The 18,440-nt window shown below is 38.3% G+C and overlaps 1 protein-coding gene across 5 annotated transcripts in view; it reads right to left on the reverse strand.

The window, feature by feature from the left end:
• The window catches only part of CLINT1 (clathrin interactor 1), a 67,310-nt gene extending 49,097 nt beyond the window's left edge, over positions 1–18,213 (reverse strand). For 2 of the 5 annotated variants that reach the window (XM_010592203.3, XM_023551052.2), the window contains exon 1: positions 18,012–18,212. In XM_010592203.3, the coding sequence (XP_010590505.1) occupies positions 18,012–18,052 (41 nt within the window). In that variant the 5' untranslated portion in view covers positions 18,053–18,212. Of the gene's footprint in view, positions 1–18,011 lie in introns of all 5 variants that reach the window. The other 3 variants (XM_010592208.2, XM_003404629.4, XM_064278915.1) reach the window with 2 other exon arrangements.
• Between the last annotated feature and the right edge of the window lie 227 nt (positions 18,214–18,440).

Raw genomic sequence — 18,440 nt, forward strand, 5'->3', positions numbered from 1 at the left:
AAGTGGACTGCATTCAAAATGCTCAAGAAACAATGACCTAGTGAACTCAGTTCCTTGCATTTGTACAAGAAAGACCAATTTAAAAGATAAAAACAAACCTGGATTCTTAGAGCCAATTAGAAGCTTATAGTTCATCTAATCCCAAACCCTTGTAAAACTAAAGCCTAGAAAGGGAAAATAAGGATACATGGCTAGATGCCGACATAATCAGAACTAGCTTTTTGGCTTCTGAACACTCAAAGCATGGTTTCCCCACAAGATATTTTCTGAGTAATTACAGATACCCCGATCCTTAATATTCTGTGCACAGATGTGTAACCCAACATGTCTGGTAAGCATAATCCAATTTAACACGGGCAATTTAAAAGATAATTAATACACCCAGTTAAAGAAATTCAATATATACCCTTTAGGGGTTTACTTGGATATTTATAAATTATTTGAATAAAATGTATATGCAAAACATTTGAAATTATAAGCTATACCATAAAGCTTTCTATCTTATGATCAAGGTCCTCAAAATACAGCCTGAGGACCCTTGGGGGTCTGAGACCCTTTCAGCGGGTCCTTTTTACAGGGGTAACTTTTAAGGTTAAAACTACCTTTGTGATAATACTAAAATGTTTGCCTTTTTACAGTGTTGATATCTGCACTGATAGTGCAATATCAACGGTGAGTAAAACTGGTGGCACCTTAGCAGAAAATCAAGACAGCAGGACTAAACAATACTAGTAGTTATCGTATTCTTTTTTTTACCATCATGCAGTTTTTTTCTCAATGTAGTTTCACTTAAGACTATTTATTTTTTATTTATTGTCCGTTAAGTGAAAGTTTACCAATCAAGTCAGTCTCTCATACAAGAACTTATACATACCTTGGTATGTAACCCTAGTTGCTCTCCCCCTAATAAGACAGCACACTCCTCCTCTCCACCCTGCATTCCCCATGACCATTCAGCCAGCTCCTGTCCCCCTCTGCCTTCTCATCTCGCCTCCAGACAGGAGCTGCCCACACAGTCTCATGTGTCTACTTGAAGCTCACTTCTCACCAGTACCATTTTCTCTCTTATAGTCCAGTCCAATCCCTGTCTCAAGAGTTGGCTTCTGGAATGGTTCCAGTCTTGGGTTAACAGAGAGTGCAAGGACCTCCGGGGTCCCTCTAGTCTCAGTCAGATCATTAAGTCTGGTCTTTTTACTAGAATTTGAGATCCACATCTCACTGTTCTGCTCCATCAGGGATTCTCTGTTGTGTTCCCTGTCAGGGCAGTCATCGGTGGTAGCCGGGCACCATCTGGTTCTTCTGGACTTAAGACTGTCTCTAATGAAGCAGGAAAAATTATAAATTTTATAAAATATCTACCCTTGAGTACATGTCTTTTTAATATTCTGTATGACAAAATGAAAAATAACACCAAAATACTTCTGCTACATATTAAACTACGATAGTTGTGTCAAAAAGCACTTGTGTTCTTGTTTGAGTTGTAAGCTGAACTAGCCACCTTTTTCAAAAAACACTTTTTTACTTAAAAGAACTGGCAAACTATGGTTATATAGACTTAAAAACTTGTACCTCCCACTGTGAGCTTGCTAGATTCCCAATATTTATACTTTTCTGATGAAATAAATGCTGATACGAGCAAATTTGATTTTTCGATATTATATAATGAAATGTGTCAAGATCTGGAACAGCTATGTAATTCAATGCACCAGTACTTTCCAATGCATGACGTTACAAAATCAGGCAAAGGTAAAAGACCAATTCACAGTACAAGACAAATCAATGGATTTTAACGCAACAGAGTATAAAAAGTTCACTGATATGTTGTCTGATTCCACACTGCAACTAGCTCAAGAAGACATCACTTACCAAGTTTGGTGCATTACAAAAGAATATCCATAATTATCTCAAAAGACTACGACAAGCTTCTCTTTTCCTACTCCAGGTCTTTGAGAAGCTGACTTTTCTTCCATATTATTTCAAACAAAAGAACATGTAGCAATAGATCAAATGCAGAAGCATATATGAGAATCGGCTGTATTCTATTCGTAAGACAAGAAAGAGGTTTGTAAAAAACGTAAAACATCGCCACTCTTCTCTGTAAAGATTCTTTGTTTTGGAAAATAGTTTTCTTTCCATAAAAATGTGTGACTTAAGTTAACACGTAATGGATTTATAATTTTTGAACTCATGAGTATTAAAAATTTTGTTTTAATTCTTAAAGCAGTAAAATATCAATAGTTAAAATCCACATAAATACAGCTCTTTGGGGTACTCAATTTTTAAGAGCTTTATTTACACTTTACAGGGTCCTGTGACCAAAGTTTGAGAACTTCTTGTCTTATGGTATAAACTGGTATAGCTATTTCCATTTTAACTAAAATTAAAAAGAAAACTGAAGAGAAATATTTAAAATTTTACATAAAGTCAGAAAAGAAGTATTAGCTCACAGCCTAGTTTTTCAATAGCATGCTTAAGCTCAGGGAGCCATGCTGTTTTCTAAGCTTGCTTTCTAAACACTTTAGTGCTCATAGGTATAACAGAGCGGTAGGAAAACTCCCAAAACGCAGGTCGCAAAAGTGATGTTATTATATACAATTTTCACTTCACTTATTTCAGCTTTGAGCAACATCATTTTTACACATATTTACTGCGGGAGAAAAACACACCTAAACAAAACCACTCAATCAAGTTCTCAAATAATCCCATACATTTAGTAATTGAAATTCTGATAAAAAACAATGCACGCTGCATTTCATTCAATTATTTAAAAGAATTCTAGAATTTACCACAAGGATCTAAACCATCTCTATTTTGAAATCTGTTTTAAAATGTGCCTTACCATTAAAAGCAATCAAAATCAAGGGTTCTTGAAGGAATACTGATTCCAGGGTTGAAACAGTGAAAAAAAGAGGATGAATCTGAAATGTCTCATGCCAGAAAGTGAGAGTTCTCAAAAAAAAAAAAGACCCAGTCACCATCAAGCCATCAAGTTGATCCTGACTCACAGCCCTGTGTGTGTCAGAGCAGAACTAGGCTCCATAAGTTGTTTGATGGCTGATTTCTTGAAAGTAGATTGCAAGGCCTTTCTTCTGAGGCAACTCTTGGTGGACTCAAGCCTCCAACCTTTGTTAGCAGCCAAGCACACATGTCAAAAGGACACAGGCCAGCTTGAAGGGGCTCCCACTAGCCAAATCTGTGACAATTTGAATATCAAAATAAATAAGGATAGTAATGGGCTGCAACCCACTGAATAAAAATCTACAAGTCCATATTGATAAAAAATAGGGGAGGGAGAGAGGGAAGGCGGGCTTTTTCAGTAAACTGATAAATATGGAGAAAGCAGTGGAGTGTGGGGCGGGGGGGGATCACCACTTTGCAACTATCACAGTAAAGATGGCTCAAGCAAGAATTACCAATAGATGCTAAATCGGGGGAGGGGGCAGCTTGATGAGGAGAGGTCTCAGAGTGTCCCCCCACAGATTATTTATTAGTTGCAGTGAGAAAAAAACAGAACTAATACATTGGAGGAACCAGATAACACCCTGACTAAAACAAACAAAAAACCCCTTGCCATCTGTTGATTCCGAAGCATAGAGACCCTACAGGACAGAGTAGAACTGCCCCATAGGGTTTCAAGGCTGTAATCTTTACAGAAGCAGACTGCCACATCTTTCTCCTGCAACGCAGCCGGTGGGTTCACACCAGTGACTTTTCAGTAAGCAGCCGAGCGCTTAACCAGGGCTCCTTAACACGCTAACTAGCTGATCAAAATTAAAATCACCAATGAGGGAACATACGGGAATTGTGGTCCTCCTGAAAAAGGCACAGTATCACTTAATGTAGTATTCCATCTTGGAATACGAATCTGAGGAAACATGAGGTAAACTCAAAAACATTCTATAAAATGACTGGTTTCTGGACTTTAAAAATGCCAATGTCATGAACTGCAAAGAAAAGTTAAGGAACTGTTCAGTACGGGAGACTAAACTGTCATGACAATTAATGCAATACATGATTCGGCACAGACTCCTGTAGTGAGATAGGCCCACTGACAAAACTGGAATAGGCATTGTTTCAATGTTAAATGTCCCCCCAATCTGATAACTGTAGCTGTAAGGGAAAAACCCTTGTTCTTAGGAAATGCACAGTGAAGCATTAAGAGGTAAAATGGACATAACGAGTGCAACCTACTTTCAAATGGATCAGAAAATACACGCACAGACAAAGTCAGAGAGCAAAGGGAAAAAAGAACATGACAAACAAATATTGCAAAACTTTAAATACTGGTGGATCTGGATAAAGGGTATACAGCAGTTTTCTTGGCTATTCTTAAAATTTCCATTAAAAAAATTGCAGAACATTTTGAATGCACTAAATGTCATCGAACTGTACACTTCAAAATGGTTAATCCTATATTTTGCCTCAATAAAGAAATTTTCTTTTAATTTGCCTCAATAAGTAACACATACCATTTGGAACAAAGTCAAGCCTCAAGAAAAGGTTTAGATGGGAAAATAATCTGCTCTGAAAACTTTCACCTAATGCATTAAAAAAAATCCTCAGCATATTTCCTTATAGTGTTACTTTTCCTGTACATTAAATCACACCTTTTTTAAAAAAATCACACCATTTAAAAAAAAAAAAGAGATTGGTTGGTTTATTTCCATTCATACTGAGCTGTCATCTCGTAATTCTACATTATGGAGAACACTTACTTCAGTGTCACTTAGGCAATAACTGGCTCTCTCAAGTACAACCATTCTCCCATTAAGGCATTAAAGAGTTAAGATGTAGAGTGAACATTACACTTTTAGATACAGAGCACATTAGCTCTAATGTAAAGAAGAGTTTTTCAGAGTTAAAATATACGAAATTTAGGCTTACATGACTTTTATAATTAACATCATTTTTATTTTACTTTTGTTAGTGTAAAAGGAACAATCCACAGCATGCTGTTAATTATGCAAATCATATTCTTTTGGGAGGGTCCCCCATCCCTCTCAATCCATGTCAGTCAGTCTTAGTATATATATGAGTAAAAACCCTTAAGAGGTTAAACCAATAACTGGCCCAAACACCTTCATAAAACTTGAGATTTGCAAAGCTCTTCCGATAGTTCTAGTTACAAAGTTTTCATGTGGCACAGTAACTATTACCATATCTAATGACAAAAGTTTATAAAAGTTAGCAGTGTTTTATGTAGATAAATGGTAATAGAATATTTATGGCTCTAAATAAATAGGACAGCATTCCCCACTTGCTAGAGAAACTTTTCACCAAATACTTAGCATAAAATATTTATTTAAAACTTGCTTTGCGTACACCAGTCATTACAAATTCAACTGTTTATTCCATGGTACACATTATCGATTCAAGCACAAGTTCCTCAAATGCAAGGATAATAAATTTGAAAATGCAATGGATAATAAATCTGAAAAGCCTAAGCTCCCAAGATCCATATATGCTTTCCAAGTATAGAAATATCATTCCCGTCCAATAACCAAAACACTCCTACTCTGTACTTAAAGCAGCTTCAGACACGTTGGTTTGTGTTTAAGTCTTACTAGAATATTCTTTCCTATTCCTGATAGTTACTGAAGTCCACTTGTACAGGTTATTTGCTTTTTAATCAATTAATTTTTTAAAAAAGGACAATGTGATGTTTTTCTTGCCAAGTGGTATCATATGTTAAACTGGTTTCACCAGCAGATCAAAAATCCAAAGTATTAAAAAAGAGTACAAGTTTTATTTGTGTTATAGATCCCAATTATACATTTTACAGACATGATAAAATAGCCACTACAATAATTTAATAGTAAAAATGTTATTGTTAAAGAGTTTTAAAAGTTTATAAAAATACACCTGCCTACTTTTTTATTCCTATTAATTAGAACTAACCTAAGAAATAACAGTCTTGTTCATTTATAACTTTTAACTTTGAGTTACAATTCTTAGAGATGTCTCACAATGAGAAAACTGAGAAACAAAATTAAGTGAATAAGAATTTATTGCGAACACAATGGTAAATGTTTTCACATGTATTAGCTCACCTGAACTGCTTTAACAGTTCTGGAAGGTAGGCCTTATCGCCATTTTACACAGTAGGAAGGAGATGATGTCTTTGACTTGTGATACCTCCCTATTATCCCCTTCCCTGGCAATTTAAAAATTGAAATCAAAAGAAATATGATCAACTTTGGTATACTCATGCCAGTTATATTTTTAAATAGGTGGTACCCAAGACACTTGATTTTCAAGGTAATTTTAATATATCATCTTATTCCTTTAAGACAAAAATCTGAAAGAAAAGTACTGAAATTAACTAACCATAAAAACAACAACAACAACAAAAAAAAGCAGAAAACTTCCTAAGAGAAAAAGAAAATGACACATCCTACCCTGGGACACTATAAAATTTACATCTTTGTAGATGTAAATGTTTGATATTTTACAGTTTGATTACATCACTTACAGATTTTTTTTTTACTTCTATTCGACTGAATTTAGATGCAATATCAAGTATCAAACATTAACAAAAATACTGAAAGTCCAGTAATTCTAAATAAAACATAAAAAATTCTCATCAACAGAACAACATAAGAAGTCCTGTACCTCGACAAAGATAAGGTTTGTAAAACCATTTTTTTGTGAACTCTACTTAATATTTTGCTTAAATTCAGTTCTATTTTTCATTTTTCAACTGTAATTAAACTTAGATACGTTACAAAATGCCAAAACTAGAAACTCAATTTTTCTGACATAAAGGAAACTTTCCAGAACCTTACTATTGAAGATACAATTTAGAAAATCTTTGTATTTTTCCTCTAGCTCTCAAAAAACAAAACAAACCAAAAAACCCTACATTTTAATCTTATTTGGATTATTTGATGGGGGGGGGGAGGACCCCTTTCTTTTGCATCAGAATAACCTCTTGTTAGTGAGCCTACATCTTTCAACCTGTTCCAGACTCTTTATCCCATGCTTGATACTTACCCTCACTCATTTTCCTCTCAGCAAATACAAATTTTTTGAAGACATGAATTCATATCTTTCCTGAGATTTTTTGTACAGCTTTAACTGTTCTTTCCAGTCTCTGAATTTCTACGGTATTTACATCCTATACCCCGAATGCACATAGTCACATCGCCTTGTACCATGCTCTATTTCTCATGTGCTTCTTATCAACAGAAGCACTAGCTGCCCACTGGAAGCCTAAGGTCTGTTGAGCGTCTTGCAGTACTCTGCAGGGCTTCCGGCAGGTGCTGAATAAGCACTCACTGAAGGACTCCTACATGGTACGGCCAAGATTAACAAGGATATCAGTAACGTATTTTGAACTATTGTATAACATTCAAATATTTACAACTTATGCCAAAAATATAGTACTTAGGTAGATACATAATGGAATAAGAAAAATTATTCCTAAATGATCCATTTTTCACATAAGAAAAATTGGAAAGTTATGCACAAATAACACAGGTGAACTTGGCATAGCACTATAGGCATAGCAAACTGATCACAATATAAAGACCAAAGGATTACGTGAAGCTTATTAAAGTTGTAGAATTTGTTTAGAGAGGGCCACTGATCGTGAATTTCATGTTGTTAGCTGCTGCTGAGTAGATTCCAACTTATGGTGACCCCATATGAGCAGAGTAGATCTGCTCTATAGGGTTTTCAAGGCTGTGACCTCTCAGAAGCAGACTTCCAGGCCTGTCTTCCAAGGTGACTCTGGGTGGGTTTGAACCACCAACTTTTCAGCTAGTAGTCAAGTCCCTAAACACTGAGCAACCTAGGGATCACTCTGACATTGATATACGGGTAGTCCCTGACTTACGACATATTTGAGTTACTACGGACCAGATTTATGACTGTTTTTTAAATTTTTGTATATCTTATCGTTAGTAATATGTACTACGTACAGTGCTGCAATGTGTAATCTGCTCATGTTATCAACCTCAGATGTTCACTCGCAGATGTTTAATGCTGTGATTTACTTATCAAAACACTGCCATATAACAGGCTATGGCCTGGTCTGCAATCAAGTCTGTGTCGGTGTAGGGAGTCATAATGGATAGAAAGTTGGGCAATGTTCAACTTAACGACTTAAGACAAATGAACTATGCATGCGCCCAACAGCCGTCAGGACTCCAACTTCATCATTACAACACTGACACCAACATACAAAAATTGGATTTATAAAGAATACTGTAATAAAAGGCAAAAAAAAAAAAAAAAAGAGCTATTTGACTTATGTCAGAACTGATTTATGATGGAGTCATTGGACTGGAAGGGAACCGTACCACAAGTGGGGGACCACCTGTATATAAACAAACAAAAAAAAAGCATCGCTATCGAGTCAATTCCGACTATGTTTAATATAATCAGCTCATGAATATCACATTTTTAGGGTTAATTACAGTGAGCACCTTCATAACAAGAACTAAGATTTTCTTTTTCACCTACGAAAATATGTGTTTGCTTCCCTGTCAATGAGGGGCATCCAGCTTAGACAGTATTCAAGGTACTGTAAGAGACCAAAAATATTCGTATGTCAGATGTAGACAGGGAGGAAAGAGAAACAGTTTCACTGAATTTAGTTTAGAAACTTAGGTACTGTAAACTTTTTCGAAGTAATTTTTAACTTGATAAGGTATGCACTAGTAATTCACCTTTATGATAGTGAAATGATGACAAAAGATTTATTTGCCTCATAAGCATGGGAAAGCTGGACAACGAATAAGGACGACTGAAGAACAACTGACCCCTCTGAACTGTGGTGTTAGTGGAGAATACTGAATATACCATGGACTGCCAAAGTAAAACCAGAACGCTCCTCAGAAACAAGGATGGTGAGACTATGTCTCAGACACTATGGCCACGTTATCGGGAAGCATCAGCCCCTGGAGAAGGACATCATGCCTGGTAAAGTAAAGGGTCAGCAAAAAAGAGGAAGACCCTCAACGAGATGGATTGACACAGTAGCTCCAACAATGGGCTCGAGCATAGCAACAACCATGAGGATGGCGCAGGACTGGGCAGTGTTTTGTTCTGTTGTGTACAGGGTCACTATGAGTCGGAACCAACTCGATGGCACCTAACAACAATAATAGTGAAGTATTAAAAGACAATAAAGAAAAAATTGTCTAGAATTAGCAAAAAAAACTATTAAATATCACATATGCTCTAAAAGCAGATCATATAGATTTAAATGTAGACTTACTTTCTAGATACGTTACCTTGGTCAAGTTCCTAACCTTCTCATTCCTCAGTTTCCTCATCAATAAATTAAGAATATTAATAGTGCTCTCATCACTGTTCTTTAGTTACACGCTAAATGCTCAGTAACTACTAGCTTTTATTATTAGAAATATCTAGACTTAAAGTATTTCCTCTATAAAAAATATCAACTTACCAAATTTAACATATTCACCCAAAAATGTTTATTGAGCATCTACTGTGTGCTACACACTGTTCTAGGACCTACAACAGTACACCAAGCAATGTCCCTGCCCTAAAGAAATTCACATCCCAGAGGCTGCAGACAAATACATGTAAAAGGAAATCAATCAGGTGGGCACGCAGGCAGATGGGAAAAAGATCAATGTATGTGCATGCATTCTATTTTCTAACAGGAGACCAGTTGAACAGAACACAGTAAGAGAGCAAGAGACAGTGGTAGGAGATGAAGTCAGAGGGGGCAGCACAGAGCCAGATCAGGTGGAGGCTTGTAAGCAGTGAGCTGAGAGGGCACTGGAGGCTTTAGAGCAAAACCTAACATTTTAAAAGAATCACTCTCGCTGCACAGTTGCAGTAGATTATGGGGTTGAAAATTCTATTTGTCTTCATAAGAAATGAGCCACACTTCCAGAGCCCATTCAGTACCAAATTTGTAACTACAAGCCAAATATATCAAACTAAGGACATTATTTAACCATAGTGGTTTAACTGCAAATAGAAATACAGAATTTTATCCATACAACCTTAAGTCACATTTTAAAAATGGGAACTAAAGAATATGGGAAAAGTAAGTAGGAAAAAAACGAAGTATGTTTATTTGCACGGTTCTGTAACGATATTCTGAAAATGCACTGAAACAAAATGTAAACAAAAACATAGTGAGTTGAATTTTTAACACATGACTTTTTTCTTCTATAAAAATATAAGGCTATCTGGATGATAATTCTTTAGTGAAACATTTTAAAAGCATGTATGCACATTTACAACGTAATTCTGAGTTTGTTTGAGTTATAAAAAAAATTTATTTGGATCATCCAGAACTTACTCTTCTAAAAATCTGGAAGCTAAACAAAATTCACGTTATCAAAGGAAGATATTCTAAAATAACTGGCTAACCAGACTTTTCTAACAGCTATAAATTGGATCCCGCATGGGAATATGTCATGTTCCCTTACCTGTATATAATTTTTAGGCTAAATGGAATCCTGGTAAGCCAAAACAATTTCTTGCCAGTTTGGGGGAATGGAAAGCCTTTTATGCACTGGGCCTTTTACATACTGCTCATCTGCTGCCTGAGACTATAAATTTGGTATTAGACATTTTAGAGGATTTTTCTCCTTGAAACTCTTCAGTTCCTTGAAGGACAAACTGTCAACTTCAATTTACTTTCACAAAATAAATCTTTTTACATTTTAGAAGAAACGTTTTACATTAGCAGTATCTTTAAAATCTTGAGAAAATACAAAACAAGTTAAACAAAATATTACAAGGATTGGCAGATGGAAACTGCAATATGTCTTTCCAAACACTTTATTTCACAACATGTCTTTCCAAAGAGTATTTCTGTAATATGCTTTAAAATATTAGAGAAAAGGCAGTTATGACTTGGTAAAAATAACACAAAGCACACATCACAGATATTTAAATGAGCTTTCTAAGATACCTTTTCAGCTGAAGTTGCAGGAATGAGTGCCCACTGGAAAACGATTCATGGATTAAGATATTCTTACATGCTTGCAAATAATTTAGTCACCTTCTCTCAAATACTGCATTTCTTTGATTTTTCTAGATGTTATAAATTATTTTATGTGTAATAGTAATAGCAATAAATGTTTTAAGAGTTTATCGTATGTCAGGTACTCTGTGTTTTACATGCATTTAATCCTTAAAATAACCCCGTGAAATAAATATTACCTTCATTTTACAGAAAATAAAATTTAGAGATACTGCTCTAATGTTTATTTAAGACGACTCAGCTTCTCAGTAGTGATCTAGAATTTGGATGCAGTTCTGAGCTATGAAGCGCTGACTGCTTCCCAGATTTAGTATCACCTGGGAACCCTGGGGAAGCCCCGGTGGTGTAGTGGTTATGTGCTACGGCTACTAACCAAAAGGTCAGCAGTTGGAATCCACCAGACGCTCCTTGGAAACTCCATGGGAGTTCTACTCTGTCCTGCAGGGTTGCTCTAAGTTGGAATCGACTCGATGGCAATGGGTTTGGTTTTTTTGAGGGGCTGGTGGTGTCTATGTATAGTGGGGGAGCGTGCTTGGCTAGCAAATGACTAGAAAACACACACAGGCGGCCAAACGCACATAATTACACTAGACAAGAAAAGTACATATGAAGTGACACTTAAAAAAAACAATGGATAAAGAGTTAAATATGTTGTCTCAGAAGGTAAAGTAATTGTGTAGCTAAGACTGAAAGGATTTAGCTCTCTGTACACAAGAGCCATCTAAAAAACCCCAAACTCATTGCCATCGAGTCGATTACGACTCATAGTGACCCTATAGGACAGAGTAGAACTGCCCATACGGTTTCCAACGAGTGCCTGGTGGATTGGAACTGCTGACCTTTTGGTTAGCAGCCTTAGGTCTTAAGTGCTAGGCCACCAGGGTTTCCATACAAGAGCCATCAATAAGTATTAAAAAATGCACTTGAATCTATGGAGTAGTCTTGTTCCCCAAAAGTGGAACTTGAATTTGCTCAAGTGACTAGATCTAATTACTAATTTATAGGAAATACAGAGGATAGAGGAACATTTAAATAACATCGTGGGTATGCGTTTAGCAAAATCCAGACTGAGGGAAATGCTACAGGAAAAATAACCCAGTTCCTTCAATAAATAAACTGCCAGTGGGGGCGGGGGGGGCGGTGAATAGAGAGTATACGTGCAGATTAAGAGAATTAAGAGCTATACCCACAAGTCAGTAACATCAAAAAGGAATTACAAAGCAATTAAGAAATGTGAATACTGACTGAACATTTGATGATATTAAGGCATCTTTTTTTTTTCCTTTAAGGTGTGATAATGGTATCCTGGTCATGGTAAGAAAAAAGATGACTCCTTACATTTAAAAGACTGATATATTTATAGATGAAACGATAAGGTGCCTGGGTTTTGCATTAAAATAATATGGAGTGAGAGTAGTGGCTGGAGAGTACAGATGAAGCAAGAGTGGTCATAAGTTGATAATTGTTGCAGCTGGGTAATGCGTACATAGGAGTTCATTATAGTAGTCCCTCTATTTTTGATATATTTGAAATTTTCCATAATAAAAGCTAAAAAATTAAATTCCAGGTAGCTAACGGATCTAACTATGAAAGATAAAACAATACTGCTTCCAGAAGACTAAAGTTATTAAATTGCCTATATTCTTTCTTTTTTTCTTAAAGGACGTATTAAACATTAGAAATAAAAAGGTAAACAATACAAAAGTGCAGAAAAAGAGTTAGAAGATTCAAATGAAGAGCCACACTGTTAAAAACCAGAGTACTGGTAAGCAGCACTTAAAAAAGGCCAAGTACTTTTAGTGGACAAATCAGCAAAAAGATGAAAAAACTACTTGCAAGCTAACACTAAAGGGCACAGGAAAACTTAAGAGGCACGAAGTGCTTTTTTTTTTTTTTAAATAATTTTTATTGTGCTTTAAGTTAAAGTTTACAAATCAAGTCAGTCTCTCACACAAAAACCCACATACACCTTGCTACACACTCCCAATTACTCTCCCCCTAATGAGACAGTGGAAATCCTGGTGGCATAGTGGTTAAGTGCTACAGCTGCCAACCAAAGGGTCGGCAGTTCCAATCCGCCAGGCACTCCTTGGAAACTCTATGGGGTGGTTCTATCCTGTCCTATAGGGTCACTATGAGTCGGAATTGACTCGACAGGACTGGGTTTGGTTTTTGGTTTGGTTAATGTGACAGCTTGCTCTTTCCCTCCACTCTCTCTTTTCGTGCCCATTTCACCAGCTTGTAACCCCCTCCACTCTCTCATCTCGCCTCCAGGCAGGAGATACCAACATAGTCTCAAGCATCCCCCTGATCCAAGAAGCTCACTCCTCACCTGCATCCCTCTCCAACCCACTGTCCAGCCCAATCCAAGTCTGAAGAGTTGGCTTTGGGAATGGTTCCTGTCCTGGGCCAACAGAAGGTTTGGGGGCCATTACCACTGGGGTCCTTCTAGTCTCAGTCAGACCATTAAGTCTGGTCTTTTTACGAGAATTTGGGGTCTGCATCCCTCTGCTTTCCTGCTCCCTCAGGGGTTCTCTGTTGTGTACCCTGTCAGGGCAGTCATCGGCTGTAGTCAGGCACCATCTAGTTCTTCTGGTCTCAGGATGATGTAGTCACTGGTTCATGTGGCCCTTTCTGTCTCTGGCACCAAGTGCTTTTTAAAAGCACCTTGAGAGCAGTGATAAACAGACTAAATGACAGAAAATTACCCCTAAGAAATGATGACAGAAGATAAATTTAACTCATCTTTCTTTGGAATTAAATGCTTTATATCTACTTGTGTCCAGTTACTAGAAGCGAGGAAAGGAACTCATTGTCTCAGCAGTAACAATCATCGACAGCTGGTTCAGAGAACAGCTGATACAGGAAGACTAGAAATGTGACTTGATTACCTTTGCTTTCAAGTTCTAGGAAGCACACTGAACAGACAGTTACTGGTAAGATAGGGAAAATAAGGAGGAAAAAACACCTAAGGACTGAAAAAAAAAGCAAAACCATTAATAAATTCAAGTGTGGCTTTATTACATATTTGCAGGGGCAAGTTTCTTGGAGGCAGATTTTACACTTTTCAAATTCAGAGAATACAGCACTAAACCAATAAACAATGTATTATCTGCTGAAATAATTGGATGACCCATGTAAAAGCAAAAGGTTCTTCTCTGAGGTCAGCTGGACTAGAAGTTTTTATAGCTTTATTACATCCTCTAATCATTTAGGAATAAAAAACTAGCAAATAAACACCAACAAAAATCAGCATATGGGGAAAAATGCAAACTATGTTTAAGAGAACAACTTAGTGTGGGCTACCTACAGCAACGGCCTTAAGACCTTGGCCCGAGCTGTCTGAATCACCAGAAGAAAAAGAACGAGGGCCACTTATTAATATTACCTCCAATGAAAGAGAAAGGATAACTGAACAAGAAGTAGTTATGGTCTGCTGTGCCAACACCACTACATCTCCCAGACTTGGAGGACAGATGATTTAACAGAACTCAAGCAACTTTCAAGTTTATACCATCTGTGCCAAAAACCAAAACCAAACCCGCAGCCGTCGAGTCGATTTCGCCTCACAGCGACCCTCCAGGCCAGAACAGAACTGCCCCATAGGGTTTCCAAGGAGCGGCTGGTGGATTCAAACTGCCGACGTTCTGGTTAGTAGCCGAGCTCTTAACCACTGCAACAGCAGGGTGCCACACCACCTATTTTGTCATTCTATGCCATCCATTGAATGATGAAATACAAAAGTATCTCATTTTATTACAGCCTCAAATGGGGGGGTGTGGGTCATAGGATGACCGTGGTCATTTATCCCCATTTGGTGCGAGTGGTGCCACATCCTTTCCCGTCACAGCTTCCTCTTCTGCCACTCACCTAGAAATGGAAGGAAATGACACTCCAAGCTCCAGATGGCCTATGGTTTTATCTGCTTTCCCTAAGTTCCACAAATGTTCTGCAAAACAGATCCATTTCATACCACCAGGAGGTGCAATAATTGTGGAAAATTACCCTCTTGCCCCCAGAAAATTCTTCAAGGTCTCAAAGCCAATATTTTAAACATGCCATTATACTTAAGAACTACAATCAATGTCACAGAACAATTTGTGTATGAATTGTTGAATGGGAATCTAATTTGATGTGTAAACTTTCACCTAACACACAATAAGATACTTAAAAACAAAACAAAAAACCTGCCTCCATACTGGATCTGACAGTAGCTCCTCTAGGGAACACATTTTAGAACAGTATAATTTTCCTTCTGAAGTAAAAATCACTGGGTAGGATATACGTTAAAAGTCTTAGTTTTCCGGAGTCATAGGTTGCACTTACCTATTGCAAAAAGCATTTAAACATAACATTTGATTATCACATCAATTTTTTTTTTAATTTCTCTTTTCAGCCTAAATTATCTCTGGAGGATAACAATTTTCCAAAATTTATCTGCTACTGTGAAATACTAGTTCCAATTTATTTCTTCTTGATGGACACTCACTTCTCCAAATAACCACAAAGTTGAAAAAAGTCTTATTCCAGCCCAATCCCTTTACTTTACAGATGAGGAACCTAAGGTATGGAGACTCATGTGATTCTGCCTCAAATCACACATAGCTGCGTCTGAGGCAGTGTCAAAATTTGAACCCAGGTCTCCAAGTTCCCTAACCAGTGCCTTTTCTATCCCATAAACCTCAGTCTATTAACCCAAGCCCCCAGAGGAGTCCTCAGTCAATTCGGTGTTCCCTCATTTGCAAGTCCCCTCCTCTTCTTATACCCTTGACAATCAGAGCAACCATTCTATGGATCTGCTTCCCCTCCATCATGGCATTTTAAGGTGCACAGTCTAACTGGACACAACGCCACAGGTACATGGTTCTGTAGGATGCTTACATTTTTTTTGGAAAAATTTCTTCTCTTCCTGCCAGTGAAAGATGAAAATTAAATCCTGAGTATTCACCAGTAATATAACCTCATGTTCTAATCTTAATATCATATGTCAGACACCCACAAAAGCTTTGGTGGCAACATTCTTATATGTTCTTGAATAAGGTGGTTCAAGTCTCCATTCTAAATTGAGCAGTAAAAAAGAAGATAGAAGCTATTTTTCAACATTGGCTCTTTCATTAAATGACCTGGTAACTATTTATATGGCAAATTTAACCTAAAACCCTTGAAAATTAATAGCATAAGGTAATAAAGGCAAATGAGTATGAAAGAACAACAGCAGGAATACTGCCTTGAATTCTGTCTCCTAAAAAATGTACAGCCCCTTTAAATTTCTGGATATTATAAAATTAGGCCTTTAAGATAACAAGGTGTTTCTTACTGGTTTTCTTCTGCTGTCCCCTGCCTTAGAACCGAAGTGGTAGTTTGTAGAGATTCCTTTTGGACTTCTAAAAACTACTTAAGTTGATATCCTAGTCTTCACAGAATATATTAAAAAACAACCAACGAACCAAGATCTAGAAAAAGCCATTATTTTATCGTATCTTTGGTAAGTAAAAGCAAAGAGTAAATAAAAAGCAAAATAAGTCCAAAATAAGTATCTGAGGCCTTAACGGTCAAACGAGTAGTTGAGAAAGAAAAATGATTAAAGCAAATCACTTTTCAAACAGAATCTCTCTCTTAAGGAAGTTTACCTAACTCTTAATGACAGAACATCTGTTTTGGTTATCAAAAATGTAACGACCTAGACATATGCAATCTATGCCCTTAGTCCTTAATCCTCACAACAACATTTTAAGGTAGGTATTTCTCATATTCATCCTGTACCTGAGGAAACTGGGACACTGTGAAGCGAAGGAATTTGTCCAAGGTTGAACCCAGCATGAACCCAGTTTTGTAGGTTTCGAAAGCTGTAGGCACTATATGGCCTCCTTGGTAGCATAGAAAATTTGGAAATAAGGTAAAATTTTAGGTTTTGTCTGATGCATTATTCAAGCCACCGTGAATCATTTTGTTTTCTGTTATCATGAAAAGCTCAAGTTTGCCACCTATCCTTCCGGAATTTAGGCTGGGTGAGTGGCACAAATGAACTGTTTTCTCTCTACTCTTATCACATAATCAGTCACTAAAACCCATAAGGAAGGGGAGTAGCTAAATTCTTTAAAATTTATTTCCTGCTGCCACTGTTATACCTGATCTTCTCAATTCAAGCGTTATTAACCCTAACACTTGAATTGAGTAGATGTAACACTGCACTAAGACACTAAAGTTATCATTTACATCTTTTAAGGAAATAAACTGTGCATTAGTCATTATACCTGTCAGAGAAGTTAAAAAAAAGACCAACAGGATATAAATCTGGGTTGTTTTCTTCTTTAAGAGAAATTCCTTAATGATTCCTTAGTTAAACCAAATGGAATAAGTGGCCCACCAAAAGTGAAGTATAATAGAAAAGGAAACAGAGGAAAAGAATCACAAGAAGTTATCTGGTGACCCACTTTCACTACTGTTAAAATAGCAAAGGATGATTCTCCTCTGAGTAACTTCAGCCGGACCTCAAAGGCCACTTGTTACACCTACCACCCACTCCAGCAATTCCAGGTTCATTAGGAATGAAAAGAAACCCAGCAAGATAAAGGACATACTCCAACCAGGCCTGAAGTCTCCCCACCACATCCTGAGGGCTAGAGGTCCAGAGCAAAGCTTCCCCAACCCCCAAGCCTCCCAGGTTGTCCAGGAGGCAAAGCCCACAGACTGGGGGGAAAACAAGTCCCCGGGCCGGGGCAGTGACCCAGCTCTAGACAACCCTGCCCGCGCTGGGGGTGGGGGGCAGGGGAACTGGTAGGTGGTGGCAAGAGCAAGGAGCCCTGGATAGGAGAAAAACGGGCTAAGTGGATATTTTGAAACGAGCCAGGGTCCCTTCCCAGCCTCGCCGATCAGGACGAGGCCCGGGGCCGGGGAGAGAGCCGGCCGCCGCCATGATGGGGCTGCCCGAACCGGGGGGCGTAACGCGAGAGGCCCCACACGCAGGGCCAGCGTCCCTCTCCCTGCCTCCCCGCCCGCGCGTGGGCCACGGCCACAACTGTCCCCCGATACTCACGCTTTGTCCACCAGCTCCCGCACCTTCCACATGTTCAACATCTTGCCCCGCGCAAGCTCGGCCGCCGCCTGCCTCTCCTGCTCCCCAGAGACCCCGGAGCACTTCCGTGCTGGGGCAGGTCCAGGTCGGGGTCGCCGCCGCCGCCCGCCGCCTCAAACTCCCCCAGTCGGCTCCTTCCCTTGCCACAGCCTCGGCGCCGCCAGTGACACGTCGGGACTCGGCGGCAGAGGCGCTGCGTGGAGCGGAAGCGCTCGACTTTCCGTCCGCTGAGCGCGGAGCACGTCGGAACTTGTAGTTTTCTGTGCCCACAGAACGGGCCCGTTGCAGTTGAAAGGAGATCTGGGGTACTAAGGTTGAGACGATTTCTCTTCTACTCCCTTTCTCCCCACTCAGGCAATCAGAACTCCTTGGAATGAAGGAAAAAGCAGA

This window comes from Loxodonta africana, chromosome 2, assembly GCF_030014295.1.
Source record: "Loxodonta africana isolate mLoxAfr1 chromosome 2, mLoxAfr1.hap2, whole genome shotgun sequence".
NCBI lineage: Eukaryota > Metazoa > Chordata > Mammalia > Proboscidea > Elephantidae > Loxodonta > Loxodonta africana.